Genomic DNA, 25,524 nt, shown 5'->3' on the forward strand with positions numbered 1-25,524 from the left:
CACTTAATTTTCTTAATGCCTAACTTATACAATACCTTCCTTTCCACTGCTTTATGGTTGGGTTTTAAAAAAATATTTATTTACAGACTACACTTTTAAAATGTTCATTCCTAGCTAAGAGAATTAGCTCTTTGTCCAAAACTCTGAAACTCAGAATCATAAACATAATCCGAACCACAATATGAGTAAAATATAAATAATGCTATAATTTGTTTTGCCATATGATTAGAAGTTAAAAATAAATTGGATTTCCCTGTGTTTTAGTGCAAATGATACCTCCACAATAACCCTGGGATTTCTGTTATCGTCACTGCTGTTTTTAATGCCATGGTCTCTAACTCTGTCTGCCTTGTTTACTGTCCGTTTCACAGTGGCCTGACTCTTCTCTCTGTCATGTCTCTTTCTGATGCTGTGTCATGCTTTACACTTAGAGTATCCTCATAAGTAAAGCTCATGAAGTTTTTTCCATTCATTCTTTGGCAATCCCCTAGTGTCACCCATTCTGTTTATTCCACTTTATTCACTTCAACAAGGATGATCTTGAGTGATCTTGGGTCTTATGTCATAGATGCAGGTCTTCTGATTGGAAACTTTTAAATCAGCATCTTTATTCTTTGGCTTTTTCATCCAGACATATTTGTAGTTCTGTATATTTGCACATATGCTCTTCACTCAAGCCTCTGCCTCATCACCCAGAGAAGCTTTGCTCACACAGAGAAGAAATCCTGTGAGATTTGTACCAGAAGATTAGCTTCAGATTGACTTTTAAAGATTTTCCATGTTAATGAGATATTAGACAGTTGCCAATAGGTTTCTACCATGATATTATCTGTATAACTTGGCTAATCCCTTTCATCTGTTGAACACCATTTCTTCACTTAGTTTCATACAGCAGAATACTTCTCTAGGAAGCTGACAGATTGAGTAAAATGCGGTGAGTCTCTGGGAACTGTAAATGTGGTGCCTTTTTATTATCTGAGCCTTTTCCAGCCACTGAAAACACCCACATGACTTGTTCACAATATAAACTCACACCAATTTGATGGGACACAGGGGTATATTTAATACTTCAGTGTTCTGAAGGCTGATTTCAGGGCATTTTTTCACACCCTAAGTTGTTTATTTATGCAGCAGGGAATTACGTGGACAAAAATTCCACATTCTTGATTGACTCCTAGTCTGTTGCATATGCAAATTCACTTCCTTTTTTTTTTAAATGAGAGATTTGTTGATTGGTTGAAAGACAGTTATTTACTGCCCTAATGCCAGGAGATAGATAAATCTGAGACAGGAGGATAGTTCCTTGTTCTGAATCCTTTGCTAAGGAAAATAGCATTATTTAATTGCAGTTTTTTGAGTTAATGCTTTGAATTATAACCTAAAAAAAACTAATCATACAGCTTATTAAAAGCAGCCACAGTGGTGGTTCATCAGAAACATTTAAGTGTAACCCGCTGCACAGGTGTCTCCTGTGATAGCTACTCCCTGAATTAGGAGTTGGAGCTCCTGATTGAAAGTGCATACAGATTTTGTCTTTCTTGTTGCTGCTGTGAATAGAGTTGTCACTTAACCAAATTATCTGTTTTTGCCTACCTTTCCTTAAAATTGTTCAGTTTGGTGGGATGTTTTTCATTTTAGAGGATATTTTGCCTTTCATATTGCAGCAACCAAAGATCACTTTATAAATGTGGGTTTTCTTATGAGTGCTACTAAGAAAGACCTTGTATTTCCTCCCAGAACTATTCCTGCAATTCAGGTGGCTGCCACTAGGTAATTTCTTCACATCCATAAAACATTCCCTCAAATCTTGGGACATAACTAAGTTGTTCAAGAAACTAGAATCTTTACTTGCTGTCATTATATTTCTGGTATGCATGTCCTTACATACCACATTTTGCATATGTATCTCAGTGATTAGCAGTTGGTTTCTGATTTTGACATGAAATCCACAGCATTCTGCTGGCTTCTCAGGAGAGCCATTTTGAATCTTACATTTTATACAACAATGAAGTATTGTCTCTCTTTTTATGAACAACAAAAGGACAATAACTTTCAATGCCCTTACAGTCCCCAGACTTCAAATTTTGTTCTACACAACAATACCTTATTCAGGATGTTTGTTACTTCTTTTTCTTGCCTAACTGCCCTGGCTGGAACCTCTAGAATAATGTTGAGTAAAAGTGGCAAGGCCAGACATCCTTTTCTTGTTCCTGATCTAAAGGGGAAACATTGTCTTTTACCATTATGGATGATGTTAACTATAAGTTTTTCACAGGTGCCCTTTATCAAATTGAGGAAAATTTCTTCTAGCCTGAGGGGTTTTATCATGATTGATTATTGGATTTTATGGATTTTGTTTATTTTATTAATGTGGTATATTACATTATTTTTCAGCTATTAAGCCAACCTTGGATTCCTAGGATGAATCCCACTTGATCATGATATCTAATCTTTCTTATATGTTTCTGGATTTGGTTTGCTAATATTTTGGTGAAGATTTTTGCATCTGTATTCATACAGGATATTGGTCTGTAGTTTTTTTGTGATGCTTTGTCTGGCTTTGATATTAGGCTAATATTGGCCTCAAAGAATGATTTGGAATTTGTTCCCTCCTCTTCTATTTTGGAAGAATTTGTGAAGAACTGGTGTTAAATCTTTAAATGTTTGGTAGAATTCACCTGTGAAGCCATTTGGGCCTGGCCTTTTCTTTACAGGAAGTCTTAAAATATTAATTAAATCTCTTGTTACAGATCCATTCAGATTGTTTATTTCTTCTTCAACTAGTTTTGGTAGTTCATGTCTTCCTAAGAGTCTGTCTATATCACTTAGGTTATCTAGTTTTTTGATGTATAGTTGTTGACAGTATTGCCTTATAATTCCTTTTATTTCTGTGGGGTTGGTACATCTTCTCTTTTGTCTTAATTTTAGTAATTTGAGTCTCCTCTTTCTTTCTTGGTCAGTCTAACTAAAGGATTATCAGTTTTGTTCATATTTTCAAAGAACTAACTTCTGTTTTATTGATTTTCTCTTCTATTTTTCTTTTCTCTATTCATTCATTTCTACTCCAGTCTTAATTCTTCCTTTCTTCTGCTTCCTTTGGTTTAGTTTTCTCTTCTTTTTTAGTTCCTTAGGGCAAAGGTTTAGTTTTTTTATTTGATATCTTTCTTCTTCTTAAAGATAGACACTTATAGCAATAAATTTCCCTTTGAGCACTGCTTTTGCTGCATGCCATAAGTTTTGATATGTTGTGTGTTTTTCATTGTATAGTATTTTCTCATTTTCCTTGTGATTTCTTCTTTGACTCCTGATTACTTATGCATTTGTTGTTTAATTTCCCTGTATTTGTCAGTTTCCCTAATTTCCTTTTGTTACTGATCTACTTTAATTCCATGTAGACAAAGAATATGCTTTATATGATTCAATCCTTCCAAATTTATTGAGGCTCATTTTATTGCCTAACATATGATCTATTCTGGAGAATATTCAGTGTATACTTGTGAAGTATGTGTGTCTTTGGATAGAATGTTCCATAGATGTCTATTAGGTCTAATTGGTTTATAATGTTCAAAGAGATTTGTTATTATATTTTGTTGCTAGTCTTCTAAACAAAATAATTAAAGAACATTAGAATATAATCTAAGGAAAAATACAATTTTTCTGAAGTCTGAATCAAAATTTTGCAGAGTTTTAATTTTTTTGTAGGAAGCTGCATACTCTTGCTTAGTTCAGCCAAAACTGTAACAGACAGAAGTAATAGTCTTCAACTGGGGAGGAGTGGTGGGCATTTGTGGTTAACACACACACACACCTCTAATACCTTATGACACAAGATGGAATAAAAAATAACCCAGAGAAATCTAACCCCATAATTATAACAATTTAAAATACGTGTGAAAAAACTTGACAACAGTGTTACTTTTTTCCTGTTAGTCTTCTCCTTCATACTTTAATGTTTTTAGTGAAATCTAATAATAAGTGTTCATGTTTTGAGTGAACAAAAGTATGTTTGTATAATATTTGATCATTAGAAAACTATTTCACTTATGGAAGTGTATAACCATTCAATGGGAATGAAACTGAGCTTTAAAAATGAACCTTACTAGCGAGGTATTTATTGTCACAGTCTAAGGGAGAAAAAAAAAAGTTTATTAGAGACATAACATTTTTTGTATCTAGCTCCCCTTATTTCTCTTTCAGGAGCAGTCTTGAAGCCTTCAGAGCAGAGTCATCAGAGAGAAGCATTTCCAAACGTGTTATCCAAGGTAGAGTGTGTATGCACAGATGATGACCCTTGAACTCTGCTGCATATGTAATTGAGCATAAGGGATGAAGTTATCAGGCAGAAGGATGCCGTATTTGTGCTACTTTTGTGAAGCCAGGAAAGCTTTAGCTCTCGTTATGCTTCCTTTATTTGGGGATTCTAGAAATTGGAGATTCGTTAATGTTTGAAGAGTCAAAAGCTTTCTCCTCTTAGTGGTCTGTCAGAGGTGAGACTTTGAACTATTAAGAGTGCTGTGGGTTACACATTTATCTTAACTCAGCTTTTAATTTTCCTGTTTTAGTTGGTGTTTTGCATGTTAATGTTAGTTTTAGTTAAAGCAATTAGTGGTGATCATTTTTACAGCAATAGAATCATTTAAAATTGACCGTGAGTGATTATGACATTGATACTTGAGTTTTACTGTTAGTATGGAAGCCTTAAATATATATGACAGTGAATACTGTTGAATAAAATAAAGTAACTTTGCCTTCTACTAGCTCTCTTCTAAATTAGATTCCACCCTATTGTACTCTATAGTCCCAGGGGAGCTTCAGATTTCTGTTGAGGTTCTGTTTTTTTCTAGACTTATGAAATCGAATTACTTTAACATGTATTTCTTCTCTTAGGAAACAGCCAGTGTCACAGTGGATAATGTTCTTATTCCTGAACGTAAAGAAAAAGGTAAAAAAAAAAAAAGCCCAACTTTTCTTTAAATCATACTTTCCTTTAAGTGAATTTAAAGGGAGAAATAGCCAATAAAAATATTAACTATTTATTAATATGCAGATTCAGGATAAATTCATAGCTGTCAAAATATTCTCAGTTTTGACTGACACGTAGTTCTGATGGATGATACATTATTGTCATATTAAAAATTCATTGGCCAATAAAGAGCGTAATTGTAGTCTCTTCATTTTGGAGTATTTCTCATTTTTCTGTCAGTCACATTTGCTATTTTTATGTGTTATACAAAGACATTTAAAAATTATGTTGGGTTTAATATAGTGTTAAAAATTTTCATAGAACTTGCAGAGAAATCTTTAGAGATGATTGTAGAGTAATGCTGAAGGTCACTATGAAAATCAGTTACTTTCCATACCAGCTTTCCTGCTCTATCAGCAGGGGGAATAATTTAGTTCTACCTGGGAATCATTCTGATCAACTTTAATGGCTATTTAAGGCTGCTTTGCCTAATCTTCGCCACTAGATCTGCTGCTTCTTTGATTCAAAAGAGAATTAGAAAAGTTAGCTAAGGTTATGGTCCTTTAAGATTTAGCAAGAAGGTCTAAATCAAACACTAAATGTGGAAATGTAGCCAACATTGGTCTCTGAAGGATCCAGCCAGGCTTTTCCCTTTGAATTTGTACTTGATTACCTTTGAAGTCTTTCCTCCCGATCTCTTCTTCAGGTGACTTTTTTTTTTTTTTTTTTTTAAAGCTGAAGCATCTTCTTAATTTACTCTGAGAAAGTAAGGTAGGAATTTAGAGGCTTTGGCTCATGAAAAACATTTCTACCAGTCATGCTTTGAGAATATTATTTAGTCACATCGAGATTTCCACTTCTATAATTTCTTTCACTGGTTTTAGGCTCATAGTGGGTCAACAGCAATCCATTGATCTAATGACAAGAAAACGGAATCTTGGAAAAGTTTCCCCAACTAAGTTCTCTGGCTGATCTCTTTAGAAACTTGATAGAATCACAGTGCTGTTCTTTGAATATCTAAAAAGCCGCTCTGTGGGATGGTGGGAGCCAGGCCCAAGTAAATGCACAGGGAGCACATGATGGGCTTGGTTCCTGGGCCTTTCTTGACTGACTTTCCACTGGGCTCTGGTGTGTTTCTCTTTTGTTTGTTTGTTTAATCTTTTTTTGTTTGGTTTTGGGCGGGAAGGTAATCAGGTTTATATTTATTTATTATTTTTAATTAATGGATTGAACCCAGGACCTCGTGGGTGCTAAGCATGTGCTCTGCCACTGAGCTATACCCTGCCCCTCTGATGTGTTTTGAATGTGGAAGTCTTGTCTTAGTTCTTTATCATGGTGGTTGATTCTTAAAAAGACCAAACGTAATTTGTCTTCTCTCTACTTTCCTTCCTAAGGAGTATTGCCTAAATCCTCCATCAGCCTTCAAAACATCATAGAAGGAACCAAAAATTTCCACAAAGATTTTTTAATTGGAGAAGGGGAGATTTTTGAGGTATACAGAGTGGAAATCCAAAACCAAACATATGCCATTAAATTATTTAAACAGGTATGGAAAGAATTACTATCACAGGATATCGATTCCATTTAGTTCCTCATATTTCATATTAAAATGTGTCATTTTTCATCAGCATTGAAAGGAGGTGTACTTGAAAGTAAAATTTCATAAATGGAAATAAGATATATGACCTCAGGTGACTGGAAGAATGACTGAGAAGTGAAACCTGTCTTGCAGGCATGTGGAAGTTGAAGCCTTCCGATCCCCAGATGTATGGCCTGAGAAAGGCTTTTTCTGAAAAGCCTCACAGGACCATTGGAACTTTGCTTACGACGGTCAGATTGTGCTGGTCGGCTCTAGTGTTCCTGGCTTTTTAGGATGGGCAGTGCCCTCTCCAGGCAGCTTCACAGGCTAAGCCACAGACTGATATTCAGTGCTACTTTATGTATTGCCTTCAGTCACTGTCCAGAGTGGGAAAAACGAGGCTTCCAGTAGGAGCAGCAAGGCAACAATCAGAGTAGGGGGTTAGAATACAGCTGAGTGGTTGCAGCCAGGAAAGCAGTATTCATGTTCTTCATTGGTGGTCAACGGCCAGCAAACATTTACTGAACTCCTTCTCTGGGCTGGGCACAGGGCAGAGATGGACAAAGCGTAGTTGCATCCTCCAGGAACTCACAGTCTTGTGGGGAAAACAGGTAGAGAGAAGGTTAAACTGCAGCATGATAAATACTGTAGCAGAGATTTGCCCAAAAGGTCGTGGGAGCACATAAAAGATAGCCAGAGTGGGGCTGGTACCTCCAGCACCCAGAAGAGTGCCTGGCACAGAGTAACCACTCAGTAAACATTTATGCAGTAAACAAATGGAAAAGTGGATGAACAGAATTGTCCTCTCAGCTGAATTTTGAAGGATAAGTAGAACTTCGGCAGGCAGCAAGGGAAGTATTTTTTGGATAGAGGGGATAGCAGGTACCAAGGCCTAGAGGCGCATGCATGAAAGCACACATCTTACTCATGAATAACAGGTAGTTTGATGGAGGAAGGTTTAGTGTGGGAGGGTGGGTATGTAGTGGCAGAAGATGATACTGGCAAGATAGGTGAAGTCCATGGATGGTTTATTAATAGAATAATGAAAGACTAATGTTTTGAAATGTAACTCTGAATACAGGTTAGATGATGCGCTGGAAATTGGCAGGGGCATTGAAGGGAAGATAGGCAAGGACTAGACTGGAGGTAGAAAGACCTGGTAGAGGGATATTTCAGATGTGTAAACTAAGAAATGAGTAGGGCTGGCACCAGTGTTCTCCACTCTAACATTAGAATCACCCAGGAAGTTTTTTTTAAAAATGAGCCCCATAGCATCTGGCTAGGTCAGAGGAGCAGTGGTGGTGACGGGCATCGCCAGGTGGTTCAGAAGCATGGCCAGTGTTGATAACCACCGTAAGCCAGGGCAGAGGCGGTAGGGATGGCAGGGAGAAAGTACTGTGTCTAAGAGGTGAGGTGAAATGGAGCAAATCCAGTGATCTGGTAGACGGGTCTAGGGAAATAGGGGAGAAGGAGGGATCTCAGTTGGTTCTGATTTTGCAGCTTAGATTACAGGGCCTTTTAAAATTATCATTTCCCCACGTTGCATTTACCCCACTGATTCTATGCAGACGTCTCAAGATTCCTGAGAAGATGAATGATAAGAAAACGAAACAACCTACGGGTACAGCCATTCAGCACAAAGAACGTGTTGACTCTAGAGGTGGCCTGACTGAAGCCTGCTGCTCGGGGCCAGCGTGTCCCTGGCGCCATTTGGGTATTCTCTTATGGTCGAGCCCCAGGGCCACCACCTCAAAGACTCCATCTGTCTACTTTTCTTTCTGCAGCTGCCACCAACTCACACTCCCTCTTGGGAGTTGTCCTTCTAGGAGTCTGGCTTCAGAATGAGATGTCTTTTCCTCTATTTCTCGTTCCCTTCTTTTCCCAAAGACAGTGATCATTTCCTCAGTTGCTTCCGACCCCTCCAGGATGGTTTTGGTGGCCCTCCTCTGTGCAGCCACAGCAAAACAGCACCATCTCATAGTATTGATTTCTTCATCTACCTCTCCCTGTGGACTGGATGGTTTTCTTTAAAGAGCTCTTATTTATCTTTGTATCCCAATGCCTTATTACAGAGCCTGGCCCAGAGAAGTTGCTCAGTAAATGTTTGTTGGGTGAATTGAATGAAGTACACATGCTCTTTTCATGAATTTAGTTGCTATTTACTATTAGTAAAAAGACAGGAAGTAGCAAAGTTACCTAAGACTTAGAGATTATACAAAGTCCTACACACACACACACACACACACACACACACACACACACACCAGGAAAAATGAGATGATTTAATGAATCCTTAGCCACAGAGCATTTTTTACAAGAAATGTGGTTCTGTAACATTGGGACCCTCATAGAGGGACTGAGGCTGGGAAATGCACTAGAGGTGTTACATTAGCACAGCCAGACCACCTGGACGCCTTCCAGCGCAGGTTCTGATTCAGCACATTTGGTTTGGGACCTGAGATTCAGCCTTTCCCACCCGCTCCCCAAGAAAGCTGAGGTTCCTTGTGCACACAACACACTTTTGAGCAGCAGGAGCGCTAGGAGAGCATGAACACAAAAACTAACCCCTTCACTTTTTCAGATTAAGAAAACTGCCACCCCAGGGAGGGTGAGTAAGAAAAAGCCACAAATAGTGAGTGTTAGAGGTGGGCCTGAGACCCAATCTACTTGGCTCCCAGGACACTTTTTTAAAATATAAACTCTCATAGTATGGTCCTTGAAAAAGATTTGTTAGCCTAGTTCATTGTTTCTGACATCTTGAGTTAACTTGGAAAATGGCTCCCAGAATTCCTGTTGGATTTTTCTCCCTATATTCCTGAGGACAGAGGGCTCTAAAAACTGCCCTGTCTAACAATTTGCAAATGACAGAACCTTCTAACCAGTGGGACCTAAGAGCACTCTTAATTTAACCCTTTTGTGGTAGAAGTTAGAAATTTGAGATTCAGAGATGTGCAGCGACGTAAGGTGTGTGAAGCCATCGAGAACAGTGTCTGATACAGTGGAGGTGCTCAGAACAATATCATTGAATTCACTTAATTTATTCATACGTCAGGCATTGGGCTAGCTTCTGAAGCTGCCTTGAAGTAAGGAGTTATATTTTTCACTTTCTTAGTGAGCCCATCTTTTCACAATTAATACAAAGGTAAACTTGAGCCGACATCTAAATAACCCAGGTCATAAATGCGAAATTATTGAAATCACTTCTAATCAGAATACAACCATCCCAACCTTTGAGATGGTTCTTTGAGATCAAGTGAGGAATTTCTAACTGTCATGGGATTTTCTTTGGATACATAAAACATCGTTGAATTCATGTAAATGTGTACAAAATATGGTGAGAGGGTTTGAATATAAAATATGGCAACATGATACATTTCATGAAAAACTTCTAATTCAAGAGCAGTGGTTCCAAGTCTGCTTTGCGGTTAGTGGATTTTTGAAAGTCTGATGCAAGCTAAGGGTCCTCCCCCCAGAAAAATGTTCATATGCATTTATACCAAAAAGTCTATGTAATTTCAGGGAGACTAGAAACCCTAGGTTAAGAATCTCAGAAGTAGAGAGATCCTTTCTTTACTTTTTTTTCTTGTTTTTCTCTATGATATTTAGGAGAAAAAAATGCAATGTAAGAAACAATGGAAGAGGTTTTTGTCTGAGCTTGAAGTTTTACTTCTGTGAGTATTTTGCCTTGGATTTCTCCCCTTGGCCTGCTTTTCATCTGCTCATCTTTGACTCTACAGCACAGAGCTTGGCGTAGTTGGCATTTAATGAATGTGGGTTTGGATGTTAGAACATGGGTAAATTTTTGACATCTGCTTTAGTATATTCCTTAGAGTACATTTTAAAATAGACCATTTACATAATTCACTTGAATGTATTTTAAGAAGAAACCGTCACAAAGAAGTGGGTTAAATCATGTGTGACTAACATGACTGAATGTAAAATAATTCTTAGAACATTAGACTTGTGTATGTTTCACCGTTTCCCCCCCTTTCTTAGAGACATTCCAGTCAAGAAACCATTTCATCAGTATAACCCTCTTCTGGACAAGAGTTTTAGACAAAGAAATCCGGTGCTTTTGATGTGCATGTTATTTTCTGGAAATCCATTCATGAGCCTGAAAGTCCTTGGAGACAAACTAAAATGCCTCCTTTTTCATATATATTCATATCTGCAGCTGTGCACAGCGAAGCCTGCCCTGTAGAGTTCAGTCATCACCCTTTACAAATAGAAAATGTTCTTTTCAGATGTTTTCTAAACCAATATGTGAGTTGAGGGGAGGGAGGTATTATACTAAATCCTTCTCCTTTTATACCCAGGACCAGAAATCAAAATGTTAGAGGCTAAGTATAAAAACAATTTATCATTTAGTCAACGAGAAACTAAAACCAACATTGTAATAAGAAGGTTGTTATATTCAAGCTTTATTTCTTTGCTTATGCATAAGGATTAAGTTCAAACGCTTCAAAATTCCAAAAGTGCAAAAGGGTAAACCAAGAAAAGATTTCCTTCCATTGTTCTCATCCAGCCATGCAGCTGATTTTCCCAAAGGCAGCAGAGTTTTCAGTTTCTTGTGTATCTTTTCAGAGATATTTTCTGTGTAGCCATCTATGTATTTTGTTTTCTTACTTTCCTCTTCTCGCGCAAGAGGTAGCATAAATACATTGTTCACTTTGCCTATGTTAGTATTGCGTTGTGTGCCATGCTGTAATTTAATCAACCATTTTCCTATTGATGCATTTTTAGATTTTTTCCTAACCTTTTATTTTTAAAAAATAATGCTACAACAAGAAAACCTTGTAGATATGTTATTTCATACCTATTGGAGTATATCTAATAAAACTTCATTTTTATTTTATAAATAAAACTGTGGAGTCAAATGGTTACATAATGGTATGTTATATATTACCAAATTGTCCTCCAGTAGAAGTTATACCAATTTATGCTTACACTAGTCGTATATTAGAGTGCCTTATTCCCCGTATTCCTGCCAACATAGCATTTATTCTTTTAATTTTTTCTGATCTGCTAAGTGGAAATGGTTTAAATTTCTTTTTCTATGGTGAATGAATCTTCTCATATTAAGAGATGTATTTCCTTTTCTATGAAATATCTTAATATTTCTTTGTCCAGTTTTTAAATTATGTTGTTGGATTTTTTTCTTAGTGGTTAGTAAGAGCATTTTATATATTAGAGAAAATTAGCCCTAATTTTTGTTATGAGATCAAATTGATAATTTTTTTTTTAACCAGATTTTTGTTTGCCTTTGCTTATTTTAGTTTTTGCCACGTGGAAATTGTTTTCATATAGTTGGATTTAATCTATGTTTTCTTTTATGAGTTCTAGGTTTTATATTATGGTTTAAGAGGCCTCCACCACTGAGAAATTATAATTCTGCCCTTTTTTTCAAGTACTTTTATGGTTTAACTTTTACATTTGTATATCTGATCCATTTGGACTTACTCTGCTGAGGCATTTGTGTGTTGCTTTGGAGAGAATGAACAACTCTGTGACGTTGAATGTTTCTGGTGTGCCATCATTATCATTTATGTTGCTAATATTTCTTTAGTCTTTTAGTTTTACTACAGAATTGACTTATATTAATTCTTTATTCCTTACAACAATCTTTTGAGATGAGTCCTGCTATTATCCCCATTTTGCAGATGAGGAAACTGAGACAGAGCCTGCTGTTTTTTCATAAGATCCAACTTTTTTCCTAAATCATCCTCAGCCTCTCTCTTCTCAGACATTTGCTAGTAAATAGGTCAGAGACAGCCTTCTCGTCTTAGAATGTAGTTTACAGTAGGGTTAGGAGAGAAGTACACAGCAAACAGGCAATTGCAGTAAGTTAAATAATAAGACAGAAGTACAGAGTGCTGAGGGAGGAGGAAATGGTAATTGGAGGGGGGTGGGCGGCAGAGTAGGCGTCTTGGAAAAAGTAACATCTAAGCTGAGACCTGAGTATGAGTTTTTTTTGGTTTAATATTAAGGAAACAACTTAAGGGATCGTGTAGTGTTTATGTACACACACACACACACACACACATGCATTCTCTTTCTTGATGAAGGAGGAACAGAGGTAAGTTTTGCGACTGAAGAAATGAGTAATAGGACTTTCTATTTAGCACCCTTTTTTGAAAAATATATTTATTTCAATATCCTCAAGCATGCTTAAGACATAGGAGGTGTTCAATAAATGATTGTTGAATTGAACTGAGTTCACAGTATGTGAATTTCATGTGCTTTATATTTCCTAGTTGTTACCTGGGTTCTGTTGGTTTTCACAGTAAGGACACATGCATCTAAGAAATAAGAGGTTTTCTTTAAAAAGGAGCCTGAAAAATGTATATGATACTGACATATAATTCTGTGATTAAAAAATCAGTAATATGTTTTTCAGCATCAAACTTTACTAGTCACTTGGAGTTTGGGTAACAATACAAGGTTTGTGAAGACATTGAATGTCTCTTAGCTGTGTGGCTGGGGCCTACTACAGTACCTGATATAGTAACAGTCAGTAAAATGGATGAATGAAAACAGTCTTCTGTTCTCTTCTATTTTGGTGACTTTAGTTACACATGTATAGCTAAAGCAATGAAATAGATAATTTTAGTTGCATTATCGTTATTTATTTAATAAATAAGTCATACTGGGTTTCATGTTGATAAAAATAAGTTAATATCAAATATTGTTTTCTATTTATTATAAAGTTCCCAATACACCAAATCTTAAGAACTGTTTACTTTCTTAAATTTTCTGTCTTATATGTGGATATTGGCCAACATTTGTTAGAACACTTTAGACCAATGTAGAAGGCAAATCTGTGTCATGTGTCCAGTGAAAGTCCTTCTCCCTTGGCCACATTTCTATTCTGTTTTAAACCCATTCCCCAGCCCACCTTCCCACCCACAAAACAGAGTGTTTTTCGTTTCCCATTGGAAATGAAATTCATTGGAATAAACAATTTGATGGATTTAAAAATCTTTTGTTTTAAGGTTTCATCATCCAAACATACTGGAGTTGATGGCATATTTTACAGAGGGTGAGAAGTTTTGCCTGGTTTATCCGTATATGAGAAATGGATCACTCTTTGACAGATTGCAGTGTGTAGTAAGTCATATCCGTTACTCTGCCTGATACTCTGACCCTCTAAAGCCCTGGGGAGGTGGTGCTGCCGAAACCTTCCAAGAGAACCAAGAGGCCAACATGTGTTCACATGAAGGGACAGCCAAGAGTGGGTTCACAAGGAAATAGAGGACTTCTCCATGAATTAATTTCTTGCTTTTAGAAGGCTGCATAAGTACTAAGCTATTGTGTGTTGTGCAACATGGTGGCCACAAGAGTGGCTGGGTCCTCACTCCTCGCTGATAACATGTCTCATGTGAGTTCACATCAGCTACCCTTATTTCTCAGATAATTGTTACTTGCATAACCTTACACAAAGTAACCATTCAATACAAAGGATAGACTGTAAAAGTGATACAGACTCTTTAAAGAGAAGGAGGGTGAATAAGTGCCCTGGTTTCTTTTGTGATTTTTTTTTTGAAAGAAAAGTTTAAAAATTAATTCCTCATTGGTTAAATTTCAGTTAAGATGAGAAAAAAACAGATTATTCTCAATCCCCCACACTGTTGTGCCACAAATAATTTAAAAATCTTATTTAGTGAACTCTGAAACATAGTTATCTTATTGGCCATATTTCAATTAAGCTAACGTTAAAAATGCTTAGATATTTTCATTGCCTGTAAAGGGACATAGAACCAGCATCGGCAGCACAGGAAAACCTGTCTGGAATTAAAAATAGATTATGGTCAACTCAAATGTTGATTCACCCACCTCTCCCCACCTCATGAAAGTTTATTCTGACAACATCTACGTGATGAATACAAACATGGATTGTTTTTCTCAGAAAATACAGCCAAACCAACTACTCTTGTCTTTTTAGGGTAACACAGCCCCACTCTCTTGGCACGTTCGAATCAGTGTATTAATTGGAACATCCAGAGCCGTGCAGTACTTGCACAGCGCCGAGCCGTGCTCCGTCATCTGTGGCAGTATATCGAGGTAAATCATCCCAGGGCTTTAGGTTACACCTGGAAGCCCCTTTTGTCATCACAGGAGGGTCGGACCTCACCCCATTTTCTGTCTAGTTCCCCTGGCATGTTTCTGCGTTTGTTAAGAACTCTCATCAAAGTACTTAAAATCTTAACCTTTTTATTAATGAAAACATGTCTACCAAATTTTTAAAGCTACATTTATGTTGCCAATGGGAGAGTTTATGTTATCTTTGGGGATTATTAATGAACAATGTAGGATAGACAGTTTTGTGTGTTTTATTAATTTTATCTCATAGCACACTGCGAAATGAACCTGTATTCATCTCATGTTTTAAAAAAAAAGAAAGCTGAGGTCTAAGGAAGGGCTGAGTGGCTTATACGGGGATTCCTCACAAGAGGACAGTAGTAATGGGCGATTTAAATCCTTTGTCCTTGAGTCTCCGGTGCCTTTCGAGTCCAGCGAGCCGGCTGCCTCGTAGCTTTATGTGTTCACCTGTGACAGGCCGGGCAGCAATTACTGTGCATGTTTGAGATGTGAGAAAATGAGAAGCAACGTCTTCCATCTCTCTTCTTCTTTAGCAGACATAAAGAATCCCCCAGGCGGAGAGTAGGTACCCTGTAGCAAAACCCCCCTGTGAATATTTCCCGTGTGCCCTGCGTCATGAACCTGTCCAAAAGTGCGTAAATACACCTTTGCTGAACAGCAGGGAAGACTGCATTTAAAAGGCTCTCCCTCTTCTGAACCATCACCCAGTATTTTGAAAAAAGCTTTTAGTGTGCTTTCAAGTTGAGCAGGAGAGGGACTGATTGCTTTATTTTTCTGGTGAAATGAACTCCATGTAAAAAGACTTCTAGGTTTTACTTTTTCCTGGGGGGATGGGGGTGCAGGTGCGGGGGGAGGTGGAGAGGGGAACCACCCGTGCATATCTGCTCCTGTTGCAGTGTGGTTAATTCATCAACTGCTAGTGGCCTTATAGAATCAGCATAAAATTTGTGTACCCTCATAGGACCTGGGACAAGATGGACAGTCAGAGCCTCAGGGAGCAGTGGAATCACCCATTGGGGTTGCTTCCAAAGGGCTGAGGTGCCACCATCAACCTAGAACAACCCCCCTTCCTCCTAGCTCGCAGCCAGCTCAGCACAGCGAGGTAGTGCCAAATGTGCGTTCTAACTGAGTAAATAAATCAGTAAGTATCTGGAGTTTGCTGTGCCTGTTCTTCCTTTGATTTAAACTTAAAGTGAGCATGAACTTATTTTTAATCCCAAGAAGTAATCCATTAGTCTTTAAAAATTTCCTTTTGTGTGACTGATTTATCAAGTCCTTTCCTGAAAGCAGAGCTCCAGGCAGAGGTTTGCCTGCAGGGGATTTTTCTGAGAGTGCTCTCAGGAATAACAGTAGGGAGGGAGGGTGGAGGAAGGCAGAACTGGGCAGTTGGGGAAGCTGAGCTGGGCTGTTGCAGTGGAGGCCTCGGCAGACACCACGAGGACTGCTGCAGCTGGGGTGGCCCGTCAAAGCTGGTCCCTCGGGAGGCAGGGCGCTTGGGGTTTTGCTCCCCTGTATCCAACCAGCCCTGAGTGGGGCTGTAACGGGTGAGGCAGCTCCCTTCTGCCATGGGCAGTTCCCAGGCTGGGGCTTAGCTGTGAGCCATCAGCTGCCACCCCTCCCCAGCTGGAGGATGAATGAGTGCCCCCCTGGATCCTGAAGGGGCCACAGCACTGCCCCACCACCGCCACCAAGATTAGGAGGATGGCTCTCTGCAAAATGTGACCACATGATTTTTCTAGTTTCATATACTTCCCTCCCCGCCCTCTTGCTGTCCTTTCCTTTTAGTTCAGTGTCCACAGTTGTTTAAATCAGAGAGATCAGGTTTAAGAAGCGAACTTTCCACTTAAAGTGTGATCCTGAGCAAATTGCTTAACCTCTTTAAGCCTTAGTTTTTTCCTTCTGCAAAATGCTAATAAAAGAATAGTAGCTTCTGTCTCTTGGGGTTAAATGACAGATCGTATATGGTGCTTGGCAGAGAGTGTTCACTCGTTCGATGGCCAGTCCTATTCTAATGGTCAAGAAGTGGTAGGAAGCAGAGGCAGAGGCTAAGAGAGGTGATGGCCAACCAGCCTTTTTACTTAGCCATTTGGGCTGCTGTAGCAGAAATAATTTGAGTAGCTTACAAACTACACACATTTATTTCTCACATTTCTGAAGTCTGGGAATTCTAAGATCGTGGCAGTAGCCAATTCTGTGTCCGGTGAGAGTCACTGTCTGGTTCATAGACGGTCGTCTTTTCTCTGTGTCCTCCCGTGGTGGAAGGGATGAGGGATCTCTCTGCGGTCTTTTTTATAAGGCGCTACTCTCATTCATCACAGGGAGCTCTTATGGCCTAATCACCTCCCAGGGGACCTACTTCCCAATACCATCACTTTGGGGGTTAAGATTTCAACATACAGGTTTTGGGAGAACACAAATATTCAGTCCATAGTACTTATCTCTGTCTTCAATTCATTATGTTTGAAAAGTGGACCCACAAGCTAAGCTCTATTTTAATAAAAATCGCTTCTATGTTAACATGTTTACAGAACATTCTGAAAACCACATTCATCTTAGTTCACAAATATTTATGGAATGTCTGTTGTGTGCAGAGCGTTGTCTTAGACCACAGTTGGGGGAAGACACTGACGATCATAGCCTTGACCTTGAAGCTTCAAGCTGGTGATTAGACAGATAAGGAAAGCATGGAAAATACATAGTGCAGCTCTGAATACACACAGTGTGTGAGTGGTCTGAGAAACCTACTTCTAATTAGATAGTCCTAGCCGAGTCTTGCAGGAGATGGGTCACAGCCATAGATTGGTTCAAAGAAGGGAAGAGAATATTCCTGGTGGAGGCTGTATGTTTAAAGGGGCCGAGGAAAGAATTGCCAGGTGTATAATGAAAGCAGGACAAGTTGGTTGGTTGGAGAGGAAAGGATGAGGTTGGAGAATAAGGAACAATAAGACTGGAGAAAGTAAGGAAAATGGTGGGGAGGGAGTTGGATGGAGCCCTGATTGCTTACTAGGCTGAGGACCTGAGTTTGAGAAGCTAGGCTCTTGCAAGGAACTCCGAGGCTTCTCTCTGGGTACAGAGAGAGCAGGAAGGTTCTGGAGTCTCCTAGGTGTTCTCACAGTTTAAAAGGAGGCCATTTCTTCCAGGCCATTATCCCAGGTACTTGTCTGGATGTGCAGATTGATCAAATCATTTAAATAACACTGCTAGACAGAATGGCCAAGAGGTAATATCAATACAGAGTCCCAAGAGAGAGCGGATCAGAGGAAGGGAGAATTTCATGGAAGAGGCAGGGTTGGAGCTGGAAATCCAGCCAGCAGTGTATTTTTTTTAGTGGGTGAAAAGGCTGCTGCTGATTGTTGCCTTTCTGGGTTTTCCAGAGGGTTCGAAGACTCAAACAGAACCATCCACAGATGACACCCACCCAGGCCTGTATCAGGGCGTGGAGTTCTAGGACTATGGACAATGATTCGAGAACTGTGGTTTCAGAAGTGTTCATCCGTGTTTCCCTGTCTGTTCCAAAGCAAATCAGCCCCCTCTGCAGCCACTGAATTCTTGGCCTTTCTGCTGGGCCTGCCAGGAAAAGATGTTAATTAGTGCCAACTATAGCAGTAGACTTCCCCCTATGCTTTGCATACCTGCTCTCCAGAAACTGGAATGAGACCAACTCATTTCACTCAGGGCACTGAACATCTGTCAGATATTTATGACGCTCAGTCCCCAGCAGTCTTGGCCAAACGTGAATTGGCTGACCTAGATTACCCTCCTGCATCTCCTTTAAATGAATCCTTTACTTTGCTCTAAACTTGGGCCTCCCTGATTCTTGGTCCCTTTGTGTGCAGCCTAGTGCTTTCAGGAAGGTCGGAAATCCCTACTCTTCTGCCTTTGTCATATTAATTTTATCATTCTTTGCAAGGAAAGGAAACTTGTAGGAGAGAGGTTATTTTATCATGCAGCCCTGATAATTGGCTGAAAAAAAGGATCTCAAACTGTGTTAAATGGTGACCTTTTCTATGGCTAGGTCAGGGCTCTGTTTTTGTTGAAGTGAGAAATGGAAAATAGTATTACCTTTATTTTCATTTCTGCATTTGGGCCTCAGACTGATGACTCACAGAAGGGTTTATCATGCGTCATTTGACATTTTTAAACGTTTTTTTAATTGTATGAAGCAATATGGAACAATGTACATCAAGTGATAGTAAATGAAAAAAGCCAAACTGTAAGCACACAACAATAATTTTGTAGACCTACAAATTCCTGAATTAAAAAAAAGAGATTAAAAGTGAAATATGCCAAAATATAAATAAGGCTTTAATTAGGTGGAGAGACTGTGGATTTTCACATAATAGCTTATTTTTTTTTTTACTTTATGTTTTTAAAATTCTTGCTTAAGGATTATGTCTACTCTTACAATAAAAATAAAATTTATTAGAAGAAAATAACTTGGCATCAGACCTTTCTACCTCAAACCAGGGAATCAGAAGTTCCAAGAAGGAGTCTCTGGTTACTGAATGGTATCCCAAAGTTTCATTTCAGTCATTCTCTGTAATTAATTCTGTCTACAGAGAAGCTTGATAATCTTACACCTCTGTGGTTTTTGGAATAATTTGTGAAGATTGTACAGTTATTCTTCAGCAGGCTGGTGCCCAAAGTATGAGCAGCACCTTTTGTCTCAGTGACAGGCAGTGCTGTTACTGGGGGTGACATGCAGAGAGCACAGGAAGTCTGGGGTCCAGCCCAGGTCCTGCCTCACGCTCTCAGGCCAAGTTTCTCACTTGTACATTCAGAGCCAACTAGGGTGACCTGAGGCTGGACCTCTTCTTGCTTTCAAATGCTTTGCCATTACAACTGCCTATTTTTGTACTGTGCTCTATACTTGCCGACCTGGGAGTTGTGCAGGGGAATGACGTGGCCCCACATTTTCTTAAACCTTGGCCACGCTTTACCCTGATTAGCTTTGGGGTGAGGATGAGCCCAGATATGTTTCGGGAGGCACCTCCAGACACCTGCTCACCCTTGAGCAGGTTAGCAAAGTCCTAACAGGCCTGTTTTCCAGAAACATCCCTCCCCAGTCTCTTCCCTGTCCTTCCCCTTTTCCAGCAAGCACCCCGTGATCTCATTGCTGCCCCCACCCCGCCCCCGTCTCTTGTCACTGGTTAAGGGTGTGGCCTTTGGGGTCTCTCAGATCTCAATACAAGTCCCCGCTTTACCACCTTCCAGCAGTGTGAGCTTGGGTAAATTACTTAAACCCCCTGAGGCTGAGTTTCCTTGTCTGGAACTGAAACCACTGCACTTCTTCCCACGGTCGTGAGGGTGAAATGAGATCATCTCCGTAAAGCACAGCCCAGGGTCTGGCAATGAGTGTGGTTCCTCCCGCCTCATGGAGACTCAAGTATCTCATCCAGCCTGTGCGTGGACCCTTGCACAGCACGTATTAGAGCTCTACTTGGGTGCCCCCCGCCCCGTGTTAAGCTAAAATGCATCTTCGGGTGACTCACCCATTAGCCACCACTTTGCCACCAGAATGATCTATGTACAGCTAAAGAGAAGAAGGGAGAAAACTCATTTCATTTCTGCTTTGTAATTGGCAGTTTCTTAATCTTTTATGAGTAGCTGAATAAAAAGATGTTTCTTTCAGTTACCTGTAGTAAATTGAAAAAGCACTGAACAGGGAAATAGGAGGGCTAGGCTTTAGCGCGAGCTGTTTTGCATAGAACAAGTCGCTTCAACCAGCTGGGGCTCATTTACCTCATCTGAAAAAAAGCGATTCTACTCTAGCAGCGATGACAAATCACTTTCGTCTCACATTCCATCTTTGATTGTTTGGTAACGGCTTTCCATGTGCTGTGTGGAAAGGGAATCTGGGGAGGGTATGTTCTAAGCTCAATTAGTGATGTCTGTCAAGAATGGGAGGGTGTGTTGGCAACATTTGGGCCACATATTTGCCATATGTTGGGTGCTCTAAGGCTGCCTACAGGCTTCAAATCCTCTGAATTTACCAACTGATTATATCATCAGATGTTTACTTAGTATCTTCTGTAGATTCAGCATTATGCTTGTGTAAACAGTGTAAGCTGGTCTTTGAGGAAGTGCCAAATGGTACAGTGAAGGGCGTACAGTAGGCACTTGGAAAGGAGTTCAGCGCAGTGGACTGAAAGCTTCGTGGAGGAAGTGAATCAAGCTGCATAGAGGAGTTGGGTAAAAATAAGTGGGAGGAGAGTGTTCTGCAGGTAAGGGAACAACATAAAGAAAGCCCCCAGACAGCAATAAGCAGTCTGGTAAATGTTAATACAGTCAAGGTTGCTGATAGGCTGCAGACATATTGGGGAGCTTAGTGAAAGCCAGGGGATGTCAGGCTTGACATGACAACCCACTGAATAACTTACCAATTTCTCCTAACAACCCTGAGTTTATGCATCATTGGTCTTATTGTCGTTGTGACAGAGGGGAAAGCTGAGACTTACAGAGGTTAGCTACCTGCCTCAGTCACAGGTCTGCAGGTGGAGGAGAGCAGGTGGGGTCCATGCTCTTGTGGGTCCAACAGACATGCTCTTATTAGGAAATTAAGCGTTCCTGACCAGGACTCCTACGAGCATGTTGCCTTCATCAGCAGAGACAGGGAAATGGGGCAGGAGAGGAGGACATAATTAGTATGTGTAAATTTGGAAACACTGACATCGGACTCCTAGTGAAATGGCAGCAGGTGCCCGACTTTGAGGGGGAGGTTAGGCCTGAGGGTCTGCCTTCAGAAGCCTCACCTTGTTCAAGCAGAGAGAGCAAAAAGTCTTCTAAGGAAGACACTGTCAAGGATGCAGCTGCAGAACACCCAGGGAGGGAGCCGTGCCCACAGTTCAAAGGTATTGTTGAGAAGTCTGCTGGTTTAGTTAGGCCAAAAATGTCTTAGTAATCTGAACTCTTCAAAGAGAATATCATAAAAACAAAATTCATTTCCAGATGGTGGAATTTGAGGAGGAAAAGAATTTAAGGGAAAGACTCTTGAAGAGTTGAAGTCTCTGTTCTTGGCAAAGGACCCTTACATTTTTATTGGGGAAACGAGGATGTTTTTGAATTACAGGATCACATAAAAGCATCTGAAAGCAGTAATTTGTTATTTGCATCGTATCCCTTAGAGAGCTTAATTGTTTTCACATTTATGAATAATTTTAAGTTGAAATGCATTTTTATCCTCGACATTTTTCATCCCAGACATTCTTGTTCTTGTTAATATTGCCAAAGCGAGGAGATAATCTTGGTGAACACTTCTAACGTTTCCTATAAGATCGTGTCCTCTCATCAGTACGGCCGTCTCCTGCCAAATGAAACAGTCTTTCGTACACGGGAGGTGGTCTAAGAAAGAAAGGAAGGAAGAAGCCATTTGCTTAAAAATGAATTTTTTTAAGAGTGGAAATTGATCAGAGATGTGTGGTCATAGTAAGGCAATGGAGAATTTCCTTTGTGGGGAAGAGTGGGAGAGCCACAGATTGGCTCCTTCCCATGACCCTGTCACCCTTGCGGCCAGCCCCAGGCTCCTCCTGTCTTTGCCCCCAGACGTGATGTGTGTGGCGAGGCCACCGGGCTCCAGCTCAGCGTTTAGCTGGGACGAACAGCCTGCAAGGAATGCAGATGTTTGTCTGACTGATGGTTTGATTAACCAGTCTCCTCCCTCTCCTTCTCCACCCACAAATACTACTTTTGTCTTTCAGAAACAGTTTAGATATAAGCAATTGTTTTTCCTCAGATTTTCCTATTTTCCCATCAGTGCCTGCTTTCTTCTAAAATATCCAGATATGTTCATTTTTCCCCTAAGGGATACCAAAACAAATAGTACATAAATTAAAATTTCCCCTATCAATTTTACTTACCACTGCTGTCTCTAAACCCCAATATTCATTTATTTATATACACGGATAAATGCATATATGCCAAACAATATGTATATTTTTTTCTCCATGTCTTAAAACATCTGGGAATATTAGTTCGGTCAGGTTCTTCCAGAACTTCTCTGGAACTATTTTGAAACTCAATTGATGCCTTGAACCCAAGAGTCCTCAGATTTCCAGGGTTATCCTGCAACCCCCTGTACCTTTGTTACATCCAATTGGGTGTTCTTGGACTTCTTGAGACACCCAACAAAGTCCTGTGGGACTTAAAGTTGCGGTGGTGGGTGTAGGATGGATGATGGCCAGCTGCATCCTTCAGGGCACATTTCCAGGCCCTCTCTGTGCATCAGGCACTCTGATTATGTTTTCTCATTAACCCTTATAACAACCCTGTGAGGTAAGAGTCATCAAATGTTTTTATCTACAAGGAAACTGGGGCTTAGGGAAGCTGTGCTAGTTTGGTTAGCGATAAAATTTCACAATTATTGGAGAAACACTCCTTATTGACTGGGACTTCACGCAGCCTAGGACTCATAAGGCATCAGTAAAGCCAAAAACATGCTATAATACTATCTCTGAGTGCTGCCTGGGTCCAGTGGGAAAGAGAGAGAGAGCTGCGCGATCCAAGGGGGAATAAAGGGTTTCAGCATTACTGCATGCTGAAGTGGGGAGGGTGTGTATGCCTTTCTCCAGCAATCTGCAGGTTCCTGGAGAAATCATGTCTTGCCTCATCTGGTGAGGGGTTAGTATTGCGACAGCATTAACACAGACAGCAAGCTGTCCTGTTGCTTCAGGCTGTCATGGAGAGCACAGTGGGTGCTCTTTATCTCTGGGGCCAATTGAGTGAAGTCTGGATTTTTCCTAAGAGTTGCCAGGCATTCGGGGGCTAGGCTACTGAGTACCAATAACTCTCCCTAAAATTAAAAAAAAAAAAACGTATATATATGTATATACGTATGTGTGTATGTGTGTGTATATCTTTAAAAACCAATCATGCTCTTACATGTCAAACATGATATTTGCACTTAAAGTCAGATCCTGCATTATAGTCTGGGTGTATCATCTTGCTTTAAATCCAAGGCCCTTAGGCTTCAACTGTAATGAAATTAAGAGACAAACGTGAACAAAGAAACCAATTCTCATATCCTTTGGGGGGTGTTTAGGTTCCCAAAAAGAATTGTCCTAGAGACCCCTAGCAATAGAGAGATGAAGTAACACCCCCATAATCAGAGTATAGAGTCACCACTTTGTGTAGGATTTTCCCCATTACCTTAGTGTACCACTGCTACTCCTTCTGCTGGAAGAGTTATCTAGAGAGGTGATGGTCTCTGCTGCAGTAAGCAGCCTTGTGGGAAAGAAGAAAAGACACTGGTTGTAGAAACACTAAACTGAAGGTGTAGGCCATTGGATGTTTCTCTTCTGTCTCTTTGGCTGCTGCCCTCTTGTTGCATTATATTGTTACATGATGTTAGTTATTTGATGCTGCCTTAATTTTGTTAGTCTGTTTTTATGCTCCCCCTCCAGAATAAATATATTCAGTTGACCTGCATGGTAGCTGAAGGCACTCTGTGTTTGAACATTGTATTTAAAGTTGAGGCAGAGGCAAGAATTCGGGTAGAATTCATTGTTGAAGGGCCTTTTGCAATCCCCACTTTCCTAAAACAGAACATCCTTCTTCCTCAGCTACCATTAACCTTTATTTAGGACAGAGTAAATCTCTGGTCTCAAAATTTATGTTACACACTAAAGCTTGCTAGTAAACAACTTGTCTTTTCACCAAGTATCATTAGTCAAAGTGTAAATCAGTGCCCCGGAACAATTTCGCATTCTTATTGATGGCCTCTCACTGACCCGAAGTCGTCTGTGGGTTTTATTGTGTAACGTGCTGTGGTTACTCAGCTCCCCTCTGCCCAGCTCTTACAGAAACATGAGTCACCAGTGGCTGAAAACTTCACACCAGTTGTAATCAAGGTCAGATACATGGATTACATTATGAGTGTTGCTGTTTTTTTCTGTACTCAGAAAAGACCCATTCTTCAGGGGTTCTATGTATTTCAAAAATTCAGCTTTTTTGCATTCTCAAATTTTAAGTTGTGGCTTTATGCCCTTTTTAAAGCTGGGATTGAGGAAGAAGAGGACAGGATGTTTGACATTGAAAATCTGACATTAAGATCTTTGCTATCCTCCTCTTATGCCAAAATAAAGTGGCAGAGGGCAGTGGGGTGGAAGAGAGCCAGGCTCTCAGGGTGGCAGAAGCTGGAGGGGCAGAAGCTTGGGTCCTGGTAACAAGAGTTAATGAACTTCTCTGCCCACCTCCTTTTCTGGCACACCTGGCAAAGTCCTGCATTAAATACCGCAGGACTCTGAGATGGTCAGGGCATCTCCAGAAGCCCCAGCCTTGACGTGAACAAGTGAGGTGTACACCTGTGGAAGAAGTCACCGTGAACTAAATGTCTGTTCTTATCTAGAGCTGCAGCGAAGGTAGATCTGGCTCTGGCGTGTTCCTCACCTTCAGAGGTTCAGGATAGCCAGTACTGTTCTCCAAGCGAGAACACAACAGAACGGGCAAGGAGTAACATAGACGGCTCCCTGTGAGACCCCAGCTGGCCTTAGAAGCTGCTAGGTTTAAAGTATCCGGGGAGGAAAATGAGGACTGTGCTTAGTGATACAAGCCTCAAGGGCCAGGCCCTCTCTGACTTTCTCTTCCTAAATGCAAGTGTTGCACAACAGGTAAGGGCCCTCGGGCTTAGGCATGTGGTAGGCTCTTTGGATTTTGCAATTCTCCTGCCACTTGTAGAGCGGGGAGAATGAAATCAAGTTTAGAGCACATCTTTCTCTATCCTTAAGGGCCCTGGAGCGTCCTGTCATTTTTGTCTGTTATCAACTCAGTCTTGGACAAAGTCTGGACTAGAATTCTCAAGGCCTTAGTGTCAGGTCCTCTAAATAGAAGTAGGACTCAGAATAGTCTGAATCATAATAACACCTGTAGTTCAGACCTTAGAACTAGG

The 25,524-nt window shown here is 40.2% G+C and overlaps 1 protein-coding gene across 2 annotated transcripts in view; it reads left to right on the plus strand.

Annotated features, from left to right (window-relative positions):
• IRAK3 (interleukin 1 receptor associated kinase 3) overlaps positions 1 to 25,524 on the plus strand; it is a 47,456-nt gene that overhangs the window by 13,162 nt on the left and 8,770 nt on the right. For both annotated transcript variants that reach the window (XM_032493353.1, XM_032493354.1), the window contains exons 3-8: positions 4,198 to 4,262; positions 4,888 to 4,942; positions 6,358 to 6,509; positions 10,149 to 10,213; positions 13,535 to 13,649; positions 14,485 to 14,603. In XM_032493353.1, coding sequence (XP_032349244.1) covers positions 4,198 to 4,262; positions 4,888 to 4,942; positions 6,358 to 6,509; positions 10,149 to 10,213; positions 13,535 to 13,649; positions 14,485 to 14,603 — 571 coding nt within the window. The remainder of the gene's footprint in view (positions 1 to 4,197; positions 4,263 to 4,887; positions 4,943 to 6,357; positions 6,510 to 10,148; positions 10,214 to 13,534; positions 13,650 to 14,484; positions 14,604 to 25,524) is intronic.

This window comes from Camelus ferus, chromosome 12, assembly GCF_009834535.1.
Source record: "Camelus ferus isolate YT-003-E chromosome 12, BCGSAC_Cfer_1.0, whole genome shotgun sequence".
NCBI lineage: Eukaryota > Metazoa > Chordata > Mammalia > Artiodactyla > Camelidae > Camelus > Camelus ferus.